The sequence below is a fragment of the Thamnophis elegans genome, chromosome 15 (genome assembly GCF_009769535.1).
Source record: "Thamnophis elegans isolate rThaEle1 chromosome 15, rThaEle1.pri, whole genome shotgun sequence".
Classification (NCBI taxonomy): domain Eukaryota; kingdom Metazoa; phylum Chordata; class Lepidosauria; order Squamata; family Colubridae; genus Thamnophis; species Thamnophis elegans.
In genome coordinates this window covers 28056151-28076565 of record NC_045555.1, presented here as the reverse complement: position 1 = coordinate 28076565, position 20415 = coordinate 28056151, and the positions used below count along the sequence as shown (strand labels likewise).

At 45.1% G+C, this 20415-nt stretch overlaps 1 protein-coding gene across 1 annotated transcript in view; it reads left to right on the top strand.

The window, feature by feature from the left end:
- The first annotated feature begins 15740 nt into the window (after window positions 1-15740).
- Window positions 15741-20415, top strand: part of FAM13C (family with sequence similarity 13 member C) — a 55517-nt gene continuing 50842 nt past the window's right edge. The window contains exon 1 of the mRNA XM_032232315.1: window positions 15741-16154. Within this exon, the coding sequence (XP_032088206.1) occupies window positions 16093-16154 (62 nt within the window). The 5' untranslated portion in view covers window positions 15741-16092. The remainder of the gene's footprint in view (window positions 16155-20415) is intronic.

Genomic DNA, 20415 nt, shown 5'->3' with positions numbered 1-20415 from the left:
ATCATGTGACTAGGTGGGCATGGCGAACTCAATGTCACTCATGTCGATGGGCACTTTGCCTTAGCTGCTATAATGTAATAAAGGTTAACCATAGAGACAGTTTCTGTAAGCAGAGAAATAAAGATGAGGCTAGAAACAACACAAGAATGTTTCCTTCCTGCCTTCCTTACAGGATTAGTCCTGTAAAGTGGGAAAAAAACAAAAGATTACTTCCAACAACCGGTTCTCCAAGCTGCTTAGAAAGTTAACAACCGGTTCTCCCGAATAGGTGCGAACTGCCTGAATCCCACCACTGGTGTCTCCCCTCCCATGTTTGTCATCTCATTCCCATGCCCGAACTTTACTACCCCAAATACCTTCCGCCCTGCCTTAGTTTTTTATGGCAGGATGCCAGTGAAGTGAAGAAGCTGAAGCAGGCACACCTGAGAGCTACTTAGTGGAATTAGACGCACTAACAGGGTGTAATAGTGGCGGTGGTGTCCTTTTGGTAGGCCCAAATCACTCCTTTGAAGTTGTGTTTGTGAAGCATGGACAGCTCTAATACCAGAGGTGGTATTCAGCCGTTTCGGACCAGTTCACCTGAACTGGTAGTGGAAATTGCAGGTGGGCCTGCAATATGCCATCCTATTTAGGCATGTTTTTGAGGCAAAGTGCATGCGTGGAAGGGGCGTGTGCACCTGTGAAGCGAGCAGGCACGTACGGGGCGTGGGGGAGAATCAGTGGTAACTAAATGTGAAACCCACTGCTGTCTAATACATATTCCTGAAATGGGTTTACAGCACCTTTGCATCACATGCTTTCAGATTGAGGTATATCAGATGCAAAGTTAAAAAGGAATTAAACAAATTATGACACCACATAACACTGCAATATACTGTATTGTTAAAAATAAATGCAGCAGTGTGTTCTGACCCCCCCTCTGGACACCGAGGCACTCCGACACAAAGATTACTGCTAGACAATTTATTCACAGTAAATTAACACACTGACAAGACTTTGGCAGCAGTCCAGACTTCCAAGATAAGAAATACACCCGAGAGCTTCTCCAGCGTTGGTATATCAGTTGAATCCTGCAAACAGCCTCCTCCCAAAGTCTCTCCTTATATACGCTCTTGGGAGGAGCCTAATTACAACCACCTGGGTCCAATTATCTTCTGTATCTGTGTAGTTGCTCTTGGCGTTTATCTGCCCGCCTTTGCCTGGCATCTGGGACCAACTCCTTTATCTCCTCCCCACTGCTCCAAGGCCTGATGTGTCATGGGCACACTCCCTTTGGCTTTCAATGCTGCTCCATGCCTCAGGCACCTCCTGGTTGCCAACCAGCCTCTCTGGTCCCTGCTCGGAGTCGGAACCCTGTCCAAGGTCCTCCACATCTTCCAGAGCCGACTCATAAGGTCCCTCGCTATCAGAGTCTGTTTGCAGCTCCAATGGCTCCTGCTGGGCCACAACACAGTGTAAAGGTACAATCAAATTATAGAACATTTATACCTTAAAATGCTTTCGTAAATAAAAATAAAAACCCCAGCTCAATCTGCTCCTTCACATAACATGCATAATCTAATTAGACACTACAAATCCATTTTAAAAACTAATAATTTACCAACATAGCACTGAACAGAGAAGCTGAGGGATAAAAATGGCTCCACCCAACAGTGCTTGTTTGGGTGTTTGCACACACAATTATGAGTTGAGGACAGAATAAATAACCAAATTTGCTTCCAGGAAGATCTACGAATTGGTCATTCAGGTGCGAGTTTTTTCTGAAGGCTTACTCTGATTTATCTCCTGGTTTGTGGTAAGCAGGGTAGTTATCTTTTTCAACTGCAGGAGACAGATTATCATTCAAAAAAGTTGAAAAATTAGTTCAACTTTAATCTGGTACTCAAAACAAAACCCTGAACTCAAGATTTTTGAGTCACTGGATGCTTATACCAAGTTTTGATGGATTTTATACTTATAGTGAATGAATAAAATTATCCACAAATCCTGCCTACCTCGAATTTGTCCAAGACATAAATAATAATGGTGAATTTGAGGTGGACAGGATTTGTGGATAATTTGGTTCAACAGAAAAGAACTGATGGAGCCTTTTTCTGGAAACTGTTTCAAGGGGTGAATACAACACAGGTTTGTATACAGCCCAATGGACTACAAATGAGACTGAACAGACATGGCCTTCCAGATGCAGAAGAAACCTAGCCAATGTAGCAGAACCTACATTGAAAAGATATAATTTGCTCTGGATGTCTTCTAGGGTTGAGACCCAGCAGCAACATGGGCTGTTGGTATATTTTAAGCTCTTGTTGCTGGGATTTCCAAAAGAGAATTCCCAATTAGACCAATCAGTCACTACTTAAGAGAAGCAGAAGCATAAGTCCTCCAGTTATTTAATATTTATATGCTGCATGTTCTCAGTAGAGAACATGATTCGTGAGGGCACATACTTCAAAGAACCCAAGAAACCATTAAATACAACAAAATGTCTATGTTTTAATCGTTCTCCCTGAGTGCTACATTTGTACTTCTATTATTAAATTATACATCACCAATAATAATTTTTAAAAAATCAGAAAAGTTGTTGCCAAACTTTTCAGATTCATAATGAGGTAGATGTATTCATTCCTGATGTGCTACATCAGAATTTTTATCTGATAAATAATGATAAATCCAATCATCACGGAGGCTGTTTATTGGTCTTCAGGGTGTATTGCTGAGAAGATGGATCATTCCTTCCTATACAACCATCACATAATTTGTCATTTGGGGGTCAACTCAAGCTTTCAGGGTTTGTTTGTAGGTCAATTCAAGCCTCTAGAGGTCATTTTAGGTCAACTCAAGCTTCTGGAGTTATCTTGCGTGAGCACCATCTTCCAGGGCTTTTGGGGTCAACTTCTATGGCTCTTTGGTGACCAACTGAAGCCTCTAGGGTTCATTCAGGGGTCAATTCAAACTTCCAGGGTTCATTGGGGGGGTCACCTCAAGCCTCTAGAGGTCATTTTGGGTGAACGCAGACTTCTGGAATGATCCTGACCTGAACCCCAGATTCCAGGGCTTTTGGGGTCAACATTTACAGGTCTTTGGTAGCCAAGTGAAGCCTCCAGGGCTCATTTGGAGGGGGGCTGGGTCAACTCAAGCTTTCAGAGCTCATTATAGCTAAGTGTTCATTTAATTGGTCTAATTTTGTTTGGTAAAAGTTTGTTTTAAAGAAGTTCAAACATATAAGATAAACCTGGCAGTTTATCCAGTCTCATCAAATAGCACATAAACAGACCATCTGCACCTCAATTTATCTACAATGGCTTAAGCAATAAAGCAAGGTAGGAGCATCAAAAAATACGTCTTTTCTGAGATCCTCAAGTATTTTCTTTCAACACCAACTAATGTCAACACCAATGCCCATTTTCATAAGTATAGGGAGGGAAGCTAATAAAACACAGCCTCATACTTTTTTATTTTTGCAACTCTTCAGCTGGTTACTGATTGGAAAAAAAGCAGATATTCCTTGGAGAGATATGGCAGGAGAATGTAGTCTGCAATGCATCACAAAATGAAGATGAAAAATAATACAAATATACTTTTATAAGGAACACAAGGAGTTCCTTAATCCATGGTGCTGTAAGGATAGAGAGGTGGCTAAATGCTGAGCTTGTTGATCAGAAAGGTCAGCAGTTTGGCGGTTTGAATCCCTAGCACCGCATAACGGAGTGAGCTCCCGTTACTTGTCCCAACTTCTGCCAACTTAACCGTTCAAAAGCACATAAAAAATGCAAGTAGGAAAATAGGAACCACCTTTGGTGGGAAGGTAACAGTGTTCAATACACCTTCAGCATTTAGGCATGCCAGCCACATGACCACTGAGCCATCTTTGGACAGCACTGGCTCTTCAGCTTTGAAACAGAGATGAGCACTGCCCCCTAGAGTTAGGATTGGCTAGCACATATGTATGAGGGGAACCTTTACCTTTAAGGATAAAGAGGTTACAAAGATCACATTATTTTAAATCTGTTAATTCTCTATGACTATGCAAATCAAGGAAAATAGTGTTTGACAATGGTGTGCTTATTCGCAAAAGAAGTCAGCTCTTTAGCCAGGCAAAATCTACTCCTTTATTTTCCCCTCTGAAATTGTTCCCACAAGGAAGCTTAAAATAATACAATTTTGATACCATTTTATACTTAATGGCATAGCAAAGTGGTGATTCCCCAAAGACCTAACATTGCAGCGACAAGGGAAGCAACAGAACAACAATTACAGAATTTTTGATTCACAGAAACAACATTAGGAATTGGCTTGAATCTTTGCTGGTATTTTGCAAATGGGACGTTGGCACCCTGGAGGAGCACAATATTCTCCTCCAAAAGTGGATTAAATTGCTTGCATGCCCTGGGCAGCCTCATAATTTCAGGACAGCAAAATAAATCCATGAATAGTTTACTTGCATGCAATATATCATTCCTATAATAACACATTGGAATCCAATTATCTGTAGTATAATATAGATTTAGAGATGATAAAAAAAATAGGCTTCAGGCACTGTGCTTGTTTTGGATAGGGGATAATCCACTTGGTCCATTTCTAACCTTAATTCTTACTTCTCTTTCTGATGCTTTGCAAAATACCTCCATAAGCCAGGTGGGATACATGGAGAAATAAAGAAAAGAACAATGGAACAGCTTCCGTCACTGTTTCTGCTCTGTCCTGAATTTTGCTGCTTCTAAATCCAGAGGATCTGGTATGTCTTCATTGGCTAATCATACTGAAAAGGATTGTTGCAAACCAGATGATCTGGCAGGGAGGGTTCCGGGCGGCTTTACTGCCAATTCCGCTGTGTGTGCATGTGCAGTTCAGTTAAAATTTTTCTACACATGCGCAGAACTAAAAAACAAGATAGCGGTGGTGACAGCAGCAACCGGGGAACCGATTAAGGGGAGTGGCAGGCCTGGGTCGCTGCTAGTTCCAGTGACCCAGGCCATCATATCACTACTGATTCAGCTGAACTGGGCCAAATCGGTAGGAATCCACCATAGGATCTGGAACTTCGTATGGCATCAAGCTCTGAAAAACTAACTGATGTGTTGGTTTGTGTTCCTTGATGAGAATTTACACGCAGTAGACTTAGGCTGCATGTTCTTCTCTCTCTCCCAGAAAACCAAATGCTAAACAAAACAACCCAAGAAAGAAGGTGGGGGCCTTGCCTTACTCATTGAGGTCCTTCAGAAGGCTCCCAAATGGCCATCTCTTGTAGGGATCCATAAGAGCAACTTTCTTTGTTAATGTGCAGAGATGTGTTTGCTTGCAGGGATCCAAGCCAAGCAAACTAGTGGTGGGAATCAAAATCTTTTCCTACTAGTTCTATGAGAGAGCGCTTTGAGTGCAGCACTCAAAGACCGCCCTGGGTGTCAGCGCTGGTGAGCTGAGCCGATTTTTAGCTCAGCTACAACATGGCAATCCGCTCTGCTGTGGGAATCACCTGAGCTAAAAAACAAACCAGTATAGAACAGGGAACGGTGGGGGTGGGAGGGTGGGGCCAACCAGAGGTGGTATTTGCTGGTTCTCTACTCAAAATTTCCACTACCGATTCTCCTGAACCGGTCCGAACCGGCTGAATACCACCTCTAAGGAAACATAAGCTGCTTCTTCACCCTACCAACACAGCTGTAATGCTGATACAGATTAAAGCTGAGTCAGGGATGAGCAATGTCTGATTCTCTTGAAGATGCTCAACTGCACAACCCAGCATCTTTGCTCTTGGCTTTGTTCCCGGGGATGTTGTGAGTTGTGATTCACTGTATTTGGCCTACACAAATCTTCGTTCATGCTTTGGAATAATAAGATAGTCTTAATACTGCCAGGTGGGATTTGGACCAAATCCTGGGAAGGAAACATTGAACATTTAAAATCCACACACTAAACTTCTCCAAACTGCATCCTCCCATTACTTGCCCCACCTCCTTCAGGATACTGTGATTGCCAACTCCACACCTTCCAATCATGGCAGAAAGCAGACGATTAGGGGAATGATTGGTACTTGAACTCAGCATTTCTATGCTTTGTGTAACAGGGCTTTCCCTGACATAGAACAGTGAGATGGACATGTATGTACATGGACATGGAGGTGTTTATCCCTCAATTAAACCTGGAATAGATTACCATATTTTTGGGAGTATAAGATGCACCTTCCCCCCCCCTAAAATAGGGTGAAAATTTGGGTGTATCTTATACACTGAATGTAGCCCCACCCACCCACCATCCCCCACCCTTTGGCTGTTGCCTCCCAGCAATTTATCTCCTTGCAGCAAAAGGGGAAAAATGGGGCTTGTCGTGGCTACAATAGGCTATAGCAATCCCTGCAGCCTGAAACAGCTGATGATCGGGAGGCTCATGATGAAACTTGCTCCACCAGGCAAATTGCTGGAAGGCAGAAGCAGATTTTTTTTCTTGTGCTAATCAGGCTGTTTGCTGTTGGCTGCAAGAAGGTAAGTCAATAATTATAAATGACTATAGAATTTTCAAATTATTAGACTTATTTTAAAGACTGATTTATTATTATTCTAGACATCTTAACAAAATGAAGAAGCTTTTTAAAATAAATGCTTGATCTGAAGAGGCCCAGTGCTATTGTATCTTCTTTTAAATAGCAGAGAATAACTATACTGCCAGAAAGCACATCAATTTTAACAGCATCTGTACAAGTATAGTCTGAAATGTAACACTACAAACAGTGTATATTGTCTGTACTGTTTGCTGTTTGTTGCAAAGAGGCAAATTGCTGGGAGGCAGAAGCAGATTCCCCCCCCCCTGTTTTCCTCCCCAAAAGCTAGGTGCGTCTTATACTTCATAGCGTCTTATACGCCGAAAAATACGGTATGTTGCTGAGCTGTGCCCTCCCAACAGATGCCTGTGATCCTGTCAGTCTCTCTATGAACATCCCAAAGTGCCTATCTGGGCACCTGCTGGAAACATAGTTCTGGCACCACAGAATTTGGGCAATGGCTCCATCTTGGTGGATGTGATGGCCTTACTGAAAGTCAGTTGGGAGCTGCAGGGTTAAACATGACACTGGCTGGCTCCAAAATGCATTTTTGCTTAAAGAAATATGAGTGAACGTTGCCTGGTAGAACATCATGCTTTTATGTGGTAAATAATTGATGAGCGCGGAGACTGTTTATTGCTCTTCAGGGCATTGCTGAGGTGATGGATCGTTCCTTCCCATACAGCCTTTACATAATTTGGTGTGTATGTCTCGTTCATGCAGATAATATATGGATCAGAAGTGGGCAGTCATTTTGCCCCTCCTCTCCTCTCCTCTCCTCCCCTTCCACTTCCACCTTTCTCTTGCAGAGGATACAATTTCTCTTAAAGTTACAGCTGAATTATATTCGATTGGAGGTAAACACACTGCATGGCTTGGAGTCCGTGACAGAAGAATCCCAGCTGAAATTTTTGCTGAAGGTATGGGCAACATTTGAAGACTGCAGAAGAAGACCTGTGACATTATAGCTCTAAAGTAGGAGTCTCCAACCTTGGCAACTTCTAGCCTGGCGGACTTCAACTCCCAGAATTCCCCATCCAGTTTGCTGGCTGTGGAATTCTGGGAGTTGAAATCCACCAGGCTTGAAGTTGCCAAGATTGGAGACCCCTGCTATAAAGTGCCTCCATCTTTCACCGAATCATCCAACCCACCTCCTCTCCAAACTGCAACCTTGAAATTCAGTGGTTTTATTGCTGAACCGTGGGTAGAACGATCTGGATAGGGCCACTGCCTCTGGTCTGCAAGCTGGCCATTCAGTTCTACCACAGATCTTGTATTACATTTTCTCTTGACCTCATTTCATTAAAACTTGCCACCTACAATTTGAAAGGGATTTGCGGTAGCTAGATACAGTAAATGCAATCGTTATTTTACACACTCTGCAGGGAAAACAATCTTTGCTGGTAAGCATACCCTCAGCCAGAAACAATATCCTTTCCCGAATGAATAGAATATAGAATAGAATAGAATAGAATAGTAGGGTTGGAAGGGACCTTGAAGGTCTTCTAGTCCATCCTCCTGTTAGGCAGGAAACTACACCATTTCAGACAAATGATTATTCAACATCTTCTTAAAAACTTCCAGTGTTGGAGCATTCACAACTTCTAGAGGCAGGTTGTTCCACTGATTAATTATTCTAATTGTCAGGAAATTTCTCCTTAGTTCTAAGTTGCTTCTCTCCTTCATTAATTTTCACCCATTGCTTCTTGTCCTGCCCTCAACTGCTTTGGAGAATAGCTTGACTCCCTCTTCTTTGTGGCAGCCCATGAAATATTGGAAGGCTGCTATCATGTGTCTCCTAGTCCCTCTTTTCATTAAACTAGACATACCCAGTTCCAGCAGCCGTTCTCTATGTGTTTTAGCCTCCAGTTCCCTAATCCTCTTTGTTGCTCTTCTCGGCACTCTTTTTAGAGTCCCCACATCTTTTTTACATTGTGGTGACCAAAACTGGATGCAGCATTCCAAGTGTGGCCTTACCATCATGATCTTGATTCTATCCCTCTGTTTATGCAACCTAGACCTGTGTTGAATTTAGAATAGAATAGGAAGGGACTTGGAGATCTTCTAGACCAGCCTCATGATCAATACCATTTCTGACAGGTATTCTTCTTAAAAACCTCCAGTGATGAAGTACCCACGATTTCAGGAGTCAAGCTGTTCCACTGGTTAATTGCTGTAACTGTCAAGAAATTTTTCCTTAATTCAAGGTTGCTTCTCTCTTTGATTGGTTTCCATCCATTGTTTCTTGTCTTGCCTTCTGGTGCTTTGGAGAATTTGATCCCCTCTTCTTTGTGGCAGCCCCTCAAATATTGCCATGATGGACAGAAACAACAGAACTCAAGCCTGATGCCTTTGGCTCTTTCTACAGGGGTCGTAGTGAATTTTAATTTGGGATCCCACATAGGCAGTGGAGAGGGTTCTGGCCTGGACCCATTCATCAGTCCATCTCTCATCTATTCCTAGACAGGAACTATAAAAACTTTCCTGTCTGGGTGAAGATGCTGCATAAGCAACAGTGGTTTCTTGGCCCCAGACACTTTTCTTCCAGCCAGCTTCATATATTATGAATGTGGCTTATTTTGTTTTGGACTAGTCTGGTGAGATTGTGATTGCACTGCACATTAAGACAGTTGCATCTTTTGTGCAATGCCATTACAACACAGACCTTGCCCTCAGTGGATCCTCTTATTTCCTTCATATTTATATCATGTTAAATCTCCATGGCGTGTTTGAAGAGGCTGCCTCCCAAATACTTCCCCGTTCAATGGAGATTCTCAGTCATCCAGGTGATGGTTGTCCCAAAGGTGCTTTTTCAAATGGCAGCTGGACTTTGTTTTTCCTTGAAGATGTTGAAGAAGGATCCACACCCATTTGCACTACACAGGTGACCCTGAGGGGACAGATAAACCTCCTGTAAGGATTTCCTCTCCTCCTAAGAAAGTGAAGACTCTTGAAACAAAGTATTTCAAAAGGAAACTTTTATTAAGCAGAAGTGACAGCAATGGATTCAAAGCAGCGTCTGAATACCCTCAGGCAAGACAAGAATTAAGAATTAAGGCAGTAGAGACTCCTCCCTTTAGGCAGATGCAGATTTAGCCGATCCACAGGTGTAAAGATGTTATTTTACTAGCTGCCCTGAGAAACGGATAAGCATACGTTCCCATGGTTATCTTCCGTTGGCTATCAAAGTGAAAAAACCCACATGTCCATCCCTCCTATACATTCCCCAAGAGGTGAGAAGTTCTCAGGGTGCTTCGGCACCAGGATGCAAGTTATAAAATACCAGTTGTCACAGGCAATACTAATGAATCGAATCCAAGCCCCCCCCCCTTCTTCCAATTGAATGGCAGTATCACTTTTAGGGATCTGATACCTCCAACAAAGAGATGCCTGCAAGGAATATCAATCCTCCCATCCTCCACCAGTCAGTCAGAACTGAAGAAGCTTTTTGAATGAGAAGTGAAATGTCCTCAAGCAGAAACAAAGTCCAGTTATTTCTCCATTCAATCACACACAGGGGTTCAATCACACAAACACATTCCTTCAGCAAGCAGCTCCTCTTACCTGAGCAGCTCCAGAGAGCTTCAGCGTTGTGTCTGGAAAGATCATGTTTTGCACAATTCTAGAGCAAACCTGGCTCAGTGGCTAAGATGCTGAACTTGTTGACAGTTCAGCAGTTCAAATCCTTAGCGCCACATAAGGGAGTGAGCTCCCATTACTTGTCCCAGTTTCTGCCAACCTAGCAGTTCAAAAGCACGTAAAAATGCAAGTAGAAAAATAGGAACCACCTTTGGTGGGAAGGTAACAGTGTTCCATTCACCTATGGCATTTAGTCATGCCGGCCACATGACCAAGGAGATGTCTTCGGACAGCCCTGGCTCTTCGGCTTTGAAACAGAGATGATCACTGCCCCCTAGAGTCAGGAACGACTAGCACATATGTGCAAGGGAAACCTCTACCTTTACCTTAGAGCAAACCATCTACAGTCAAGACAGAGATAAGACAGGTCAGTTCTGCCTGGCACAAATGAGGCATTAAATGACATAGAAGCAGAGGAGCTTCTAGCTGAGAGGAAGGCCTATTAATTCAACAGATTTGACCATTATTAGGTGTGAACTGAGAACAGGCAGGGCAGGGGAGCTTCAGGGAAATCCATGAAGGGACTTAAGAAGGCTGCTGGTGGCAAAGTCTCAGAAGATGCGGAGAGAAACGAATTGTTGGGTATTTTTAGAGAGCTGCCTTTGCTCAGGCTGTTCCCATGCTCATGTTTCTCTATGCTTCTGAGTGACAAGTCTTGAATGAAACATAATTTTTCTCCTGGCATGCACCCGATATACACCCACACCTTCACTTATTAAGTGGCTCACATCTCCAAGGTTTTTTTTCCCCTCACTGTCCAGCAAGCAGACAGAGCTCCTCCTCACTCTAAGAAATGAATGTCAAAAATGGGAATTCAGTGGATGAGATGACAATCAGAATAAAGAGATGGGTAAGTATATGGAGAATATGTTTTCTGATATATAATCAGAAGATCTCTATCATCTTTATCTCTATCTCCATCCATCCATCCATCCATCCATCCATCCATCCACCCACCGTATTTTTGGAGTATAAGATGCACCAGAGCATAAGATGCAGCAAGGTTTTGAAGAGGCAAATTAAAAAAAAAGGTTTGGGACTCTGCAAACCTCCCAGAACCTCCCAAAAACCTCCCAAATAGGGCTATTTAAAAAGAAGGGCATGAATAGCCCTTAGGAGGCTTGTAGAGTGTTCCTGGAGGGCTGGGAGAGGGGGGCAAAAATGAGCAAAAAATGGTCCATTTTTCACAAAAAGGAGCGCCCATTTTTTGTTTTAAAAAAGAGCATTAGGAAGCTTATAGAATGCTCTTGGGGGAGGGGGAAATTGAGCAACAAATGGGCTGTTTTTTGCTCATTTCTGCCCTCCCCAGCCCCCAGGAGCTCTCTGAAAGCCTCCTAAAGGCTATGCACGGCCATTTTGATGAAGGGGCGGAGTTTCAGGAGGCAAAAAATGCTGTATTCAGTAATGGAATATGATTTTATGTTTCTGTTTTGTTTTGTTTTGTCTGTTTATGTTTAAAAATAAAAAACTCTTTTTAAAAAAAAATGCTGTATTCAGTGTATGAGATGCACCCAGATTTTCAGCCTATTTTTTGAGGAAAAAGGGTGCATCTTATACTCCAAAAAATATGGGATCTCTGTCTCTCTCTCTGTCTCTCTCTGTCTCTGTCTCTGTCCCTCTCTGTCTCTCTCACTCCCAGTTGAAAATTCAATTAAGAAAATCCAATCTTTCAACTTTACGACAAATTAATGCAAACTTTATTATTTGATTTGGGAGCAATTTAGGGAAATCTTGGATTGCACAATAGAATATTGTTCTGTTTTCTGTTTAAAATATTATTTAAAATAATAATATTTATAATAGAAGAAGGTAAACAAAATGCTTCATCTTTGATGGAAAGGGTAAATAATAGTGTAATGGTTTCTTCAACATTTCGGGGCTGGGGTTTAGATGAGGGAACTGTCTCAGGAATACCCTTGCAAACTATTTGCCATGATGGTGGTGGGGAATCACAGCCCTTTTAGTGGGAGGTGAACTACTGATGTTGTCCCTCTGCCCACACAGTTCTCCCCTTTTCTCTCTTTTTTTCTCCACTCAGTAGGCAGCCTTTCAAACCAAGCGTGAAGCTGCTGCTGCTGCTATGCTGCATTTCCTTATGTAAGGATTTCCCCAGGAATTTGATGGAAATATAACTGCTTGGAGCCACTGCTTCCTTTTGCAGCAGGAAATGTCTTCCTGTTTGCACATTGATTCCTTTAAGAGAAGCTAAAATAAATCAAAACGTCAGAGGTGGAAGATACTCAGGTCTACGGGAAGCTTTGTATCTTCACACCTGCTTTTTTCCCCAGGCACTGGCGTTGTGTCATAACGCACCTCAGAGATTAGGGGAGTGTATGTATGCGGCTGGTGGTGGTTTCTAAATGGGATTCTCTTCTCACTTTTATTTTTTTTCCCAGGCAGAGGATATGCTTCACACCTCACTGAGAAAAGTTCAAGTTTTTTTCAAGAAGAATATCTCTGCAGCCCTCTTCCCGATTCCCTTCTGCACACAAATCTGCAGCTACCATTTCTGAACACCCTTGCTTCAGGTACTCCTCCTCAATTTTAAAGAAGAGTCAGTGAAGGAGGAGGCAGCAGAATCAGAGGTGGCATTCAGCAGGTTCTGACCAGTTCTGGAGAACCAGTAGCGGAAATTTTGAGTAGTTCAGAGAACCAGTAAATACCACCTCTGGCTGGTCCCGCCCGCATCTATTCTCTGCCTCCCGAGTCCCAGCTGATTGGGAGGGAATGGGGATTTAGCACTATACTTCCCCTGCCACGCCCACCAAACCACGCCCACCAAGCCACACCCGCAGAACTGCTAGTAAATATTTTTGAATCCCACCACTGGGCAGAATCCTGCTCCCCGACAGGTCTTCTGTGAGCACCTCTTTACCAGCTGAACATAGCCATGGCCAGGTATGAGAGGTGGCTCTCCAGATCTGCTCTGAGGTCTCAGCACTGAGTCCAGATCACTGCAGTGGCCAAGCAGAGGACCTGCTACCTTTATTTTTAAAGTCGGTCTGTCCATCTCAACACACTCTAAGTTTTTCCAAGGAAGATGTCTTTCATTACCATCAGCTGGGAGGCCCTTGAACAAGCTGAGCAAATATTTAATTCCCTCTGATTGCAAATGTCCTTTTGCTAAAGACGGAAGTCCTCATTTGCTTTAGAGAAAATACGTTCCCTAGAAAAGTGTGTGGATGTTTCAACCGAGTGGTACAAATACAATGAACCTCTGAGGACAAAAGATGAGCTGGTGAGCTACGGACAAATTCCATTTCTCTTTCACTGCCATTCATAGCAGTTTGCAGCCTCTTGTTTCCATTCCTGTCAATGTTTTGACACTCACCAATGAGAAGTCATGGATTATGATGACATCACTGTGCCTCACAACCCTTCAGGTTAGCTCAGAACATTTGCCAAAGGAAACCAAGCTAGTTCTTTGCTTTCTATGAAGTTGGCATGTTGTGTATGTGTGTGTGTGGGGGGGGTTGGGAAATGGCCTTGTGGCCTCATCCTTTTTTCATGAAAGCACTGGACCACAGAGCACTGAAGAGATAGACAACTGGAGCAGAGCAGCTGTTTGAGAGCAGAGCAGAGCAGCTCTCCTCCATAGCAGCTCCTTGGGGTAAGTCTGCCCTCTTGGTGGTTCTGGACAAGGCCAGGCCCATTTCTGCTGCAGAAGAAGTGGCAATGACTCTGAGAAGGGGCCCAAGCAGCATCCAAGGCTGATGCCCATCTGTCCCTCAATGAGATTATATATTCTACAGGAGAAAGAGGGGAGGGGAGGAGAGGAAAACTAGAGCAGGGGTCTCCAACCTTGACAACTTTAAGACTTATGGAGTTTAACTTCCAGAATTCCTCAGCCAGCTTTGCTGGCTGGGGAATTCTGAGGGTTGAAGTCCACCAGGCTTAAAGTTGCCAAGGTTGGAGACCCCTGCTCTAAAGTGTCTCCATCTTCCATCGAAACATCAGAGGGGAGGAAAAGAAGAAAAACTAGAGCAGGGGTCTCCAACCTTGACAACTTTAAGACTTAAGGAGTTGAAGTCCACAAGTCTTAAAGTTGCCAAGGTTGGAGACCCCTGAACTGCTTTTGATGCAAATAACATCCTGCTCCCCTGCATGGTCTCCTTGCCCTAGGCTGCTTGCCTTTTGGCAACTGCCCTCTAACAGTTGCTAAAGCCTCATTGTTTCTGGATGCTCCACTAATGCCACTCCAAGCTAGCTGCTGTTAGAGCAGTAGACATCTTTCCTGCCTCCCCAAGAAAAAAAAAACAGCTGTTCTTGAAAGAAGGAACAAGTGAGGAGGATAAACATGAAACAAACACGTTGGGTTGAAAGTAAAAAAACCTGTTCTCAGCACAGTAGCTGAGCTTTGCAGACTTTGATTTGATTTATTTGTATCATGACTTTATTATTTTTACAAGAAGGCAGTGAACATATCTAACCCACCTTCCTTAAAACAATCCTGTGAAGTGGGCTGGCCTGAGAACTTCACCCATTTTTTCAGGCTTTTTCCAGGCTGGGGTACTGAACCCCAATTCTGGGTTACTCAGAGGGATTCGTGATCCAACATATCAGGACAAACCAACCTGGAAAACCTTTGAATTGTCCAACCCATGGGAATCAATCATTCAAACATAGAGGGTTTTATTATCATAATTTCCCTCCTTTTTCTTTCTTTCTTTCTTTCTTTCTTTCTTTCTTTCTTTCTTTCTTTCATTCATTCATTCATTCATTCATTCATTCATTCTTTCACTCAGGAGACACGAATTAAGCTCTGGCAAATTCTTTCTACAGAAACGGTTGGCAGCAGCTTGCAGCCCTCACCCATCTGTTTCAGAGTCAGCCATATAAATCCTGTGTCCACTGGCTTCACCCTCACCTTCCCAGTAACCCTGGCATGAAGATGTCCTAGTAACCGCTGGGAGAGGACATGTCCTCGCGATCTCTGCTCTAGCCCACTTCAGAGGTGGCCTAAATCCCTCCAGAGCGGGTTTACTCTTTGGTTTCGCTTTGCCATTCCCCGCCTTCAGCACCTGGGTGGCGGACAGCGGCAGGCCTCTGCGCGGAGCCTTGCGGAGGGGGGGGGGGGGCGTTCAAGATGGCCTGGGCACCGCAGGCTCGGAGCTCCCGGGGGCACCTGCTCACCTACTAAGGTCCCATTGGGGGCTCTTCGAAGGAGACGCCGCTCTTCCGGAGGAGCCAAAGGCCCGGGAGGAAGAGCAGGTGGCTGAGCCGGCCTGCAAACAGCTCTGGCGGCCGCCCTCCCGAAGGAGCCTGGCACACGGCGGTTGCTGCTGGTGCCCACCGGAGCTTTCCGGCCTTCTTTCGGAGCAGGGGCCGCCGTTTCCCGACTGCGGGGGGCGTTTCAGCAGCGCCAACCGCGGCGTTGCCTTCCCTTGCCGTTTCCTAGGGTGCGTGTGCGTGTGTGCGCCAAGAGCGCCGTTCGTCCCTGGAGGCAGCACCGGCGCCTCCGCCTTCCCCGCCCTTCCCTTTCGAGCTGGCGGGGCGCGGCCCTCCTTGCTGGCGCAGTGCCCTCTCCGTCCTCCCCCGGCCCGCCCTTCCAAGCCAGGCCCCGCCGGAGCCCAAGGCGGGAGCCGCCCGCATCTCTCGGAGGTCGGGCAAGAGCCGGCCCTCGCCAGATGCCCGAGGCGGGCGGCGCTGGCGGGCGCTCTCTCCGCCGCGGCGACTCAGCGGGCTCCTGGGCGGGGGAGGCCGGCCGGGGCGGCGGGAGCCTCGCCTAGCGGCCCCCCAGCGGCTAGGAGGACGCGGAGCATGTGCAGAGCCGGCCGAGTCCCGGGCCGCCGGTGGGCGAGCTGGCCGAGCGCCGCGTAAAAGCCTTGCTCTGCCGGGGCCGGCCATGCCTCTGGCTGGGTTGCCGGCGCGGAGAGGGAGCCGGGGAGGCGGCGGCGGCCGCCCGCTCTGAGCCCGCGCCCATGTTCTCCTGCTTCTGCTTCAGCGTCCAGCCCCAGAGCTTCGGCAGCCCCGCGCTGCCCGAGTAAGTGCCGCGGCCGGGCGAGGAGGGGGTGCTCGGGGGGACGGGGGGAGAGCGGCCTGCTGGCTCGGCGGGGAGCCTGTGGGTCAGGGCGCGAGAAATGGAAAATCTCCGGGGACGGAGTGTGTATGTGTGTGTGGGGGGGGGGGTCGGCCCTGGATGCGGAGGACTGGGGGCTTGGGCACCGGGGACCCATGAGCGGAGCTGGATGAGGGGGCCAGCATCTCTCACAGGCTTTGGCTTTGTCGCAGGACCGGAGGAGCTGGGGGGAGGGGAGGAAGAGGCGATTAATTGGCCGGCGCAATTCGGGTCGGCTCCTTTAAGGTCCAGTTACCTGACCAGAGAAGAATCGGGGGGCGGGGGTGGGGCGGGGGGCAAAGGCTGCTGTCCCGGGTCCCTCCGCAGGCGAAGTGCGGGTGTATGTGTATCTGTCGATCAAACTGCTCAGGGGGGGGCTCCGAAATGTTGCAGGAGCCTTAAAAGGGGAAGGGGGCTTCAGCCGAAGGAGGCACCTCGCGTGGGGGGTGGAGGGTGGGGGGTGAGGAGGAAACGCGTTTGGTCGTTTTTGGAACTAGAAGAGCCAAGAAAAGCAAAGATGGTTTCCTAGAGATCAAATGGGCTGCCGTGAACGACCCCGCGCCCCCTTTTTATTTCTCAGCATTTGTATAGACTAGGAATCTGGAAAACGGGGGGGGGGAGAAATCTCATCAGTCAAACCACTCTGGCCCACCTGCAGCTCACAAGCCCTGCCCCTATCCCAATAGAACCTCTTTGTTCAGAGGCAGTCTATCCCTAAGGACCTGCGTGTTGGGGCCATGTGGCCAGGCTCAAGGGAGGGGGTGGGTCAGGGGGACCCCAAAGGGCTTGGACTGGATTGCCACACACACCTCCCGTCTCTAAGAGAAAAGCTTAGAGATCTTCCTGGTCTCCTTACATGTTTTTCCACCGCAGGGTCAAATTAGGAAAATTGATGTGTGGAAAGGAAGCAATTAATCCTCCTTTCTGAATAATGGAGCTGGTGTGAAAGCCACTTTCCAGAAATCCCAAGAAGCCCCCCCCCCCTTTATGTTCTCAGAAGGTGGCAGTGATACAAAAAAGAAGAAGAAGAAGAAGAAGAAGAAGAAGAAGAAGAAGAAGAAGAAGAAGAAGAAGAAGAAGAAGAAGCAGCACCCTGGGGCTGCCAAAGGGTACCAGCCCTGAGGATGAATACAACATCCAGATTTAGTGGCAGCCTCTCTCAGGTGCCATCCACCTTTAATGCCTCTTGGCTCCTGGGCGATGCTCTCTCAGTTGCCTTTCCTTAAAAGCCTGTCAAAACTTTTCTTCTGAGAAAGAAGAATAAATTCAAGAGGTTTCTACACAAGCTTTGGACTTGAACTCTACCAAGCTTCTCATTTTCTTTTAAAATCCATTTTGAATTTGTTTTGGAGGAAGTTGGGAAGCTGAATCATTTCCCTTGAATGTCTTGTTCCTACCTTCCTGCCTTGGTCGAAGATGCTGCTGATCCAAACACAGGAGTGTTGTATTTTCAGGGGCCCCAAATATAGAAATCTTGATTTTGATGTGTGTTTGTGTGTGTGTGTGTGTGTGTGTGTGTGTGTGTGTGAATTAATGTTGGCACAGCACAGGGAAAGGGTCAATCTCCCCACTATGGCCTTAGATAAAACACCGTAGATGTTTTATCCCTTCATCTTCCCAAGGGGATCCTTCTTGGGGAGATCTCGTTATAAGAGTCAGAAACTTCCCTCCAGGGCACACAACAGCTGCCCACCCAGCATTTTGTCAGGATCATGGCAGGCGAGGGAAACTGTAAATTTGAAAGTTCATTAAAAAAAGACCCACCCCATATTCCAAGGTGAGATGGACTTAGGTCTTTTGTGGGTGCAAGCGAACTCAAGACGACACTGCCTTCAGGCTCAGCCTGGTCTCTCCTACAGAAGCTTTTCATATTCTTCTTAAAAGAAACTGAGAAACTGCTTGTATCTAACTCTGAGGACTTTGTATGCTTGGCTGGGTAGAACTATGGAATAAAGACACACAACGGCCATTTGGTCTATGGATAAGATTTTGATTATTTCCCTTGAAAGCTGCAGAATATTCTGCAGTTAAAATCCCTTTCTTCAGATTTATTATGATTCGTATGTCACACTCATTTTCTCCCTATTGAAGAGGGAGGGTGTTTGAGCCAGGATGAGGCTCCATGTGATACAACATCTTTTTAAATCTATTCTAACAAATAATTCAGAATTGATTCTAAAAGTAGCACAAGATGCTACACCCCCTTAAAACTGCATCACACTAATTGAAGTTATGTAACAATTGTGTTGGGGGATATAATCACATTATATAAAACATATTGCCACCTCTGGTAGCCACGCCCAATTAGTTCTTTATTTCGGTTGAGGAAAGTAGAAATACTTTTGAGAAAATTGGAAAAGTTGGGCAACAGTCTTTTTAGTGATTCATTTTTGCTTCTAAACCAAAATGGGGGATGGTGAATGGAAGCTCTCAATTTTATTTAGGACCCAGGAAGCCAATGAGCTGCTGAGGAAAAGCGAGGGTAGTAGAAAGGTTTATGATTCCATTTTCGTAAGAAGGATTTAAAAATCGCAAGAAAAGAGTCAATCTCTTGGCACTGCTTAAAAATTTGTGAAAAACTGGAAACTGAACTGTTGGCCAAGGTCTAATTCATAGTTTCTATTATATTAAAATTTAAACACTTCTGGAATCTGGGACATATCAAGAACAGCATTCAGGAGATATTTTTATCCCTGATATTTTAGTTATTAATGAAAGAAAAAATCAGATTCGCGGTGGAATCAAAGTGGTCTCTAGGACATAGCTATTTTGAGCCTAAGGCTACATCATTAACAAGCCCATCTTTGAGACTTTCATGGGAAGCCCTGATAAACAGGAAGGAACTACAAGATGTCTGCTTTTATAGGAACTCGTGAACACTTACATAACACGGGTTGATATATTTCACCATCCCAACCCAGAGGGATTTGTTACTGAAGTGGGACAGATGCATAATGCATTTCCAATTTACTTTGACCAAAATAGAATCTTCAACTCTTTGATCAAGACTAAACATACTTTGACTTTGACAATAGTCTGTACATAAAATTAAAATAGATGACTGGGTTGGGAAATTAATTTATAGCAACATCTTTTACAACAGAATTAAAAGAAGAAAAGATAGGGGCTGGGATTCCTGATGCAAACCCACCTTTAATGGGTCCATGAAGTTCTATCCTAGATTGAATCACAGGAATTAATCTTTCCACACAGAAGAAGGCAAGGACAGACAGTGGACTAAACTGTGTCCAGAGTCCCACCATGGGTCTGAGATACACTCCTGAAGTAGAAGGAACAATGGAGAACTTGAAAACAAATGGAGACTGAGGACTCTGTGAAACATTTTAAACTCCAGAAACAGGAAGAGAAGGGGATAAGGACAAAGAAAGAAAGTCATTTTTGCATTGAACTCAAGATCTAAAAATATTATACCTCAGAGTTAAAATCCATAAACAGTTAAGAAAAAGTCCACACATAGCCAGATATTAGTTTTCTTCCCACCTCAACAGCCCATGTAACCATGAAAATAAAATAAGTGTGGGCATAAAGGAAAGGAATGGTCCGAATGAGAATAAATTCAACAACTAAAATAGGATGTTGTGGGCATTAAAAGGTGCAATGGTATTTTGAGGAAAATAATCTAGTATACGTAACTGAGATTAACCATACAATCTCTAGTAAAAGCTAAACTCGACCTTCTGATGCTTGTGGCAATTAACTAGAACTTGACAACATTTGCACAAATTTTCAAGGAAAAGTCCCATAGGAATTATCAGAACCAGCAAAGTGGTTTAGGTATTGACATTGTCCTGTCAGTGAGAACAATCAACTAGTGGTTGTGGGTGCTCCATCACTACAAGCTTTTAAAGAAGAGACTGGCCACTTGTCTGGGATGGTATAGGGCTGTGATGGAAAACCTATGGCACATGTGCCAAAGGTGGCACGCAGAGCCCTCTCTGTGGGCACGCATGCCATCGCTAGCTGCTCTTCTGGTCTCTGGTGCACGCATGCATGCTAGCCAGCTGATCTTCACATGTGCCAGAGTCCTGGAAACACAAAGACAAAGTGGCCAGTGTGCATGAGTTTCTGAGGCTCCAGCACACGCATGAGCGCATGCACATAGACACATAGACACTCCAGGCCTTCCGAAAAGCCGTTAAAACCTGGCTGTGTTGGCAGGCCTGGG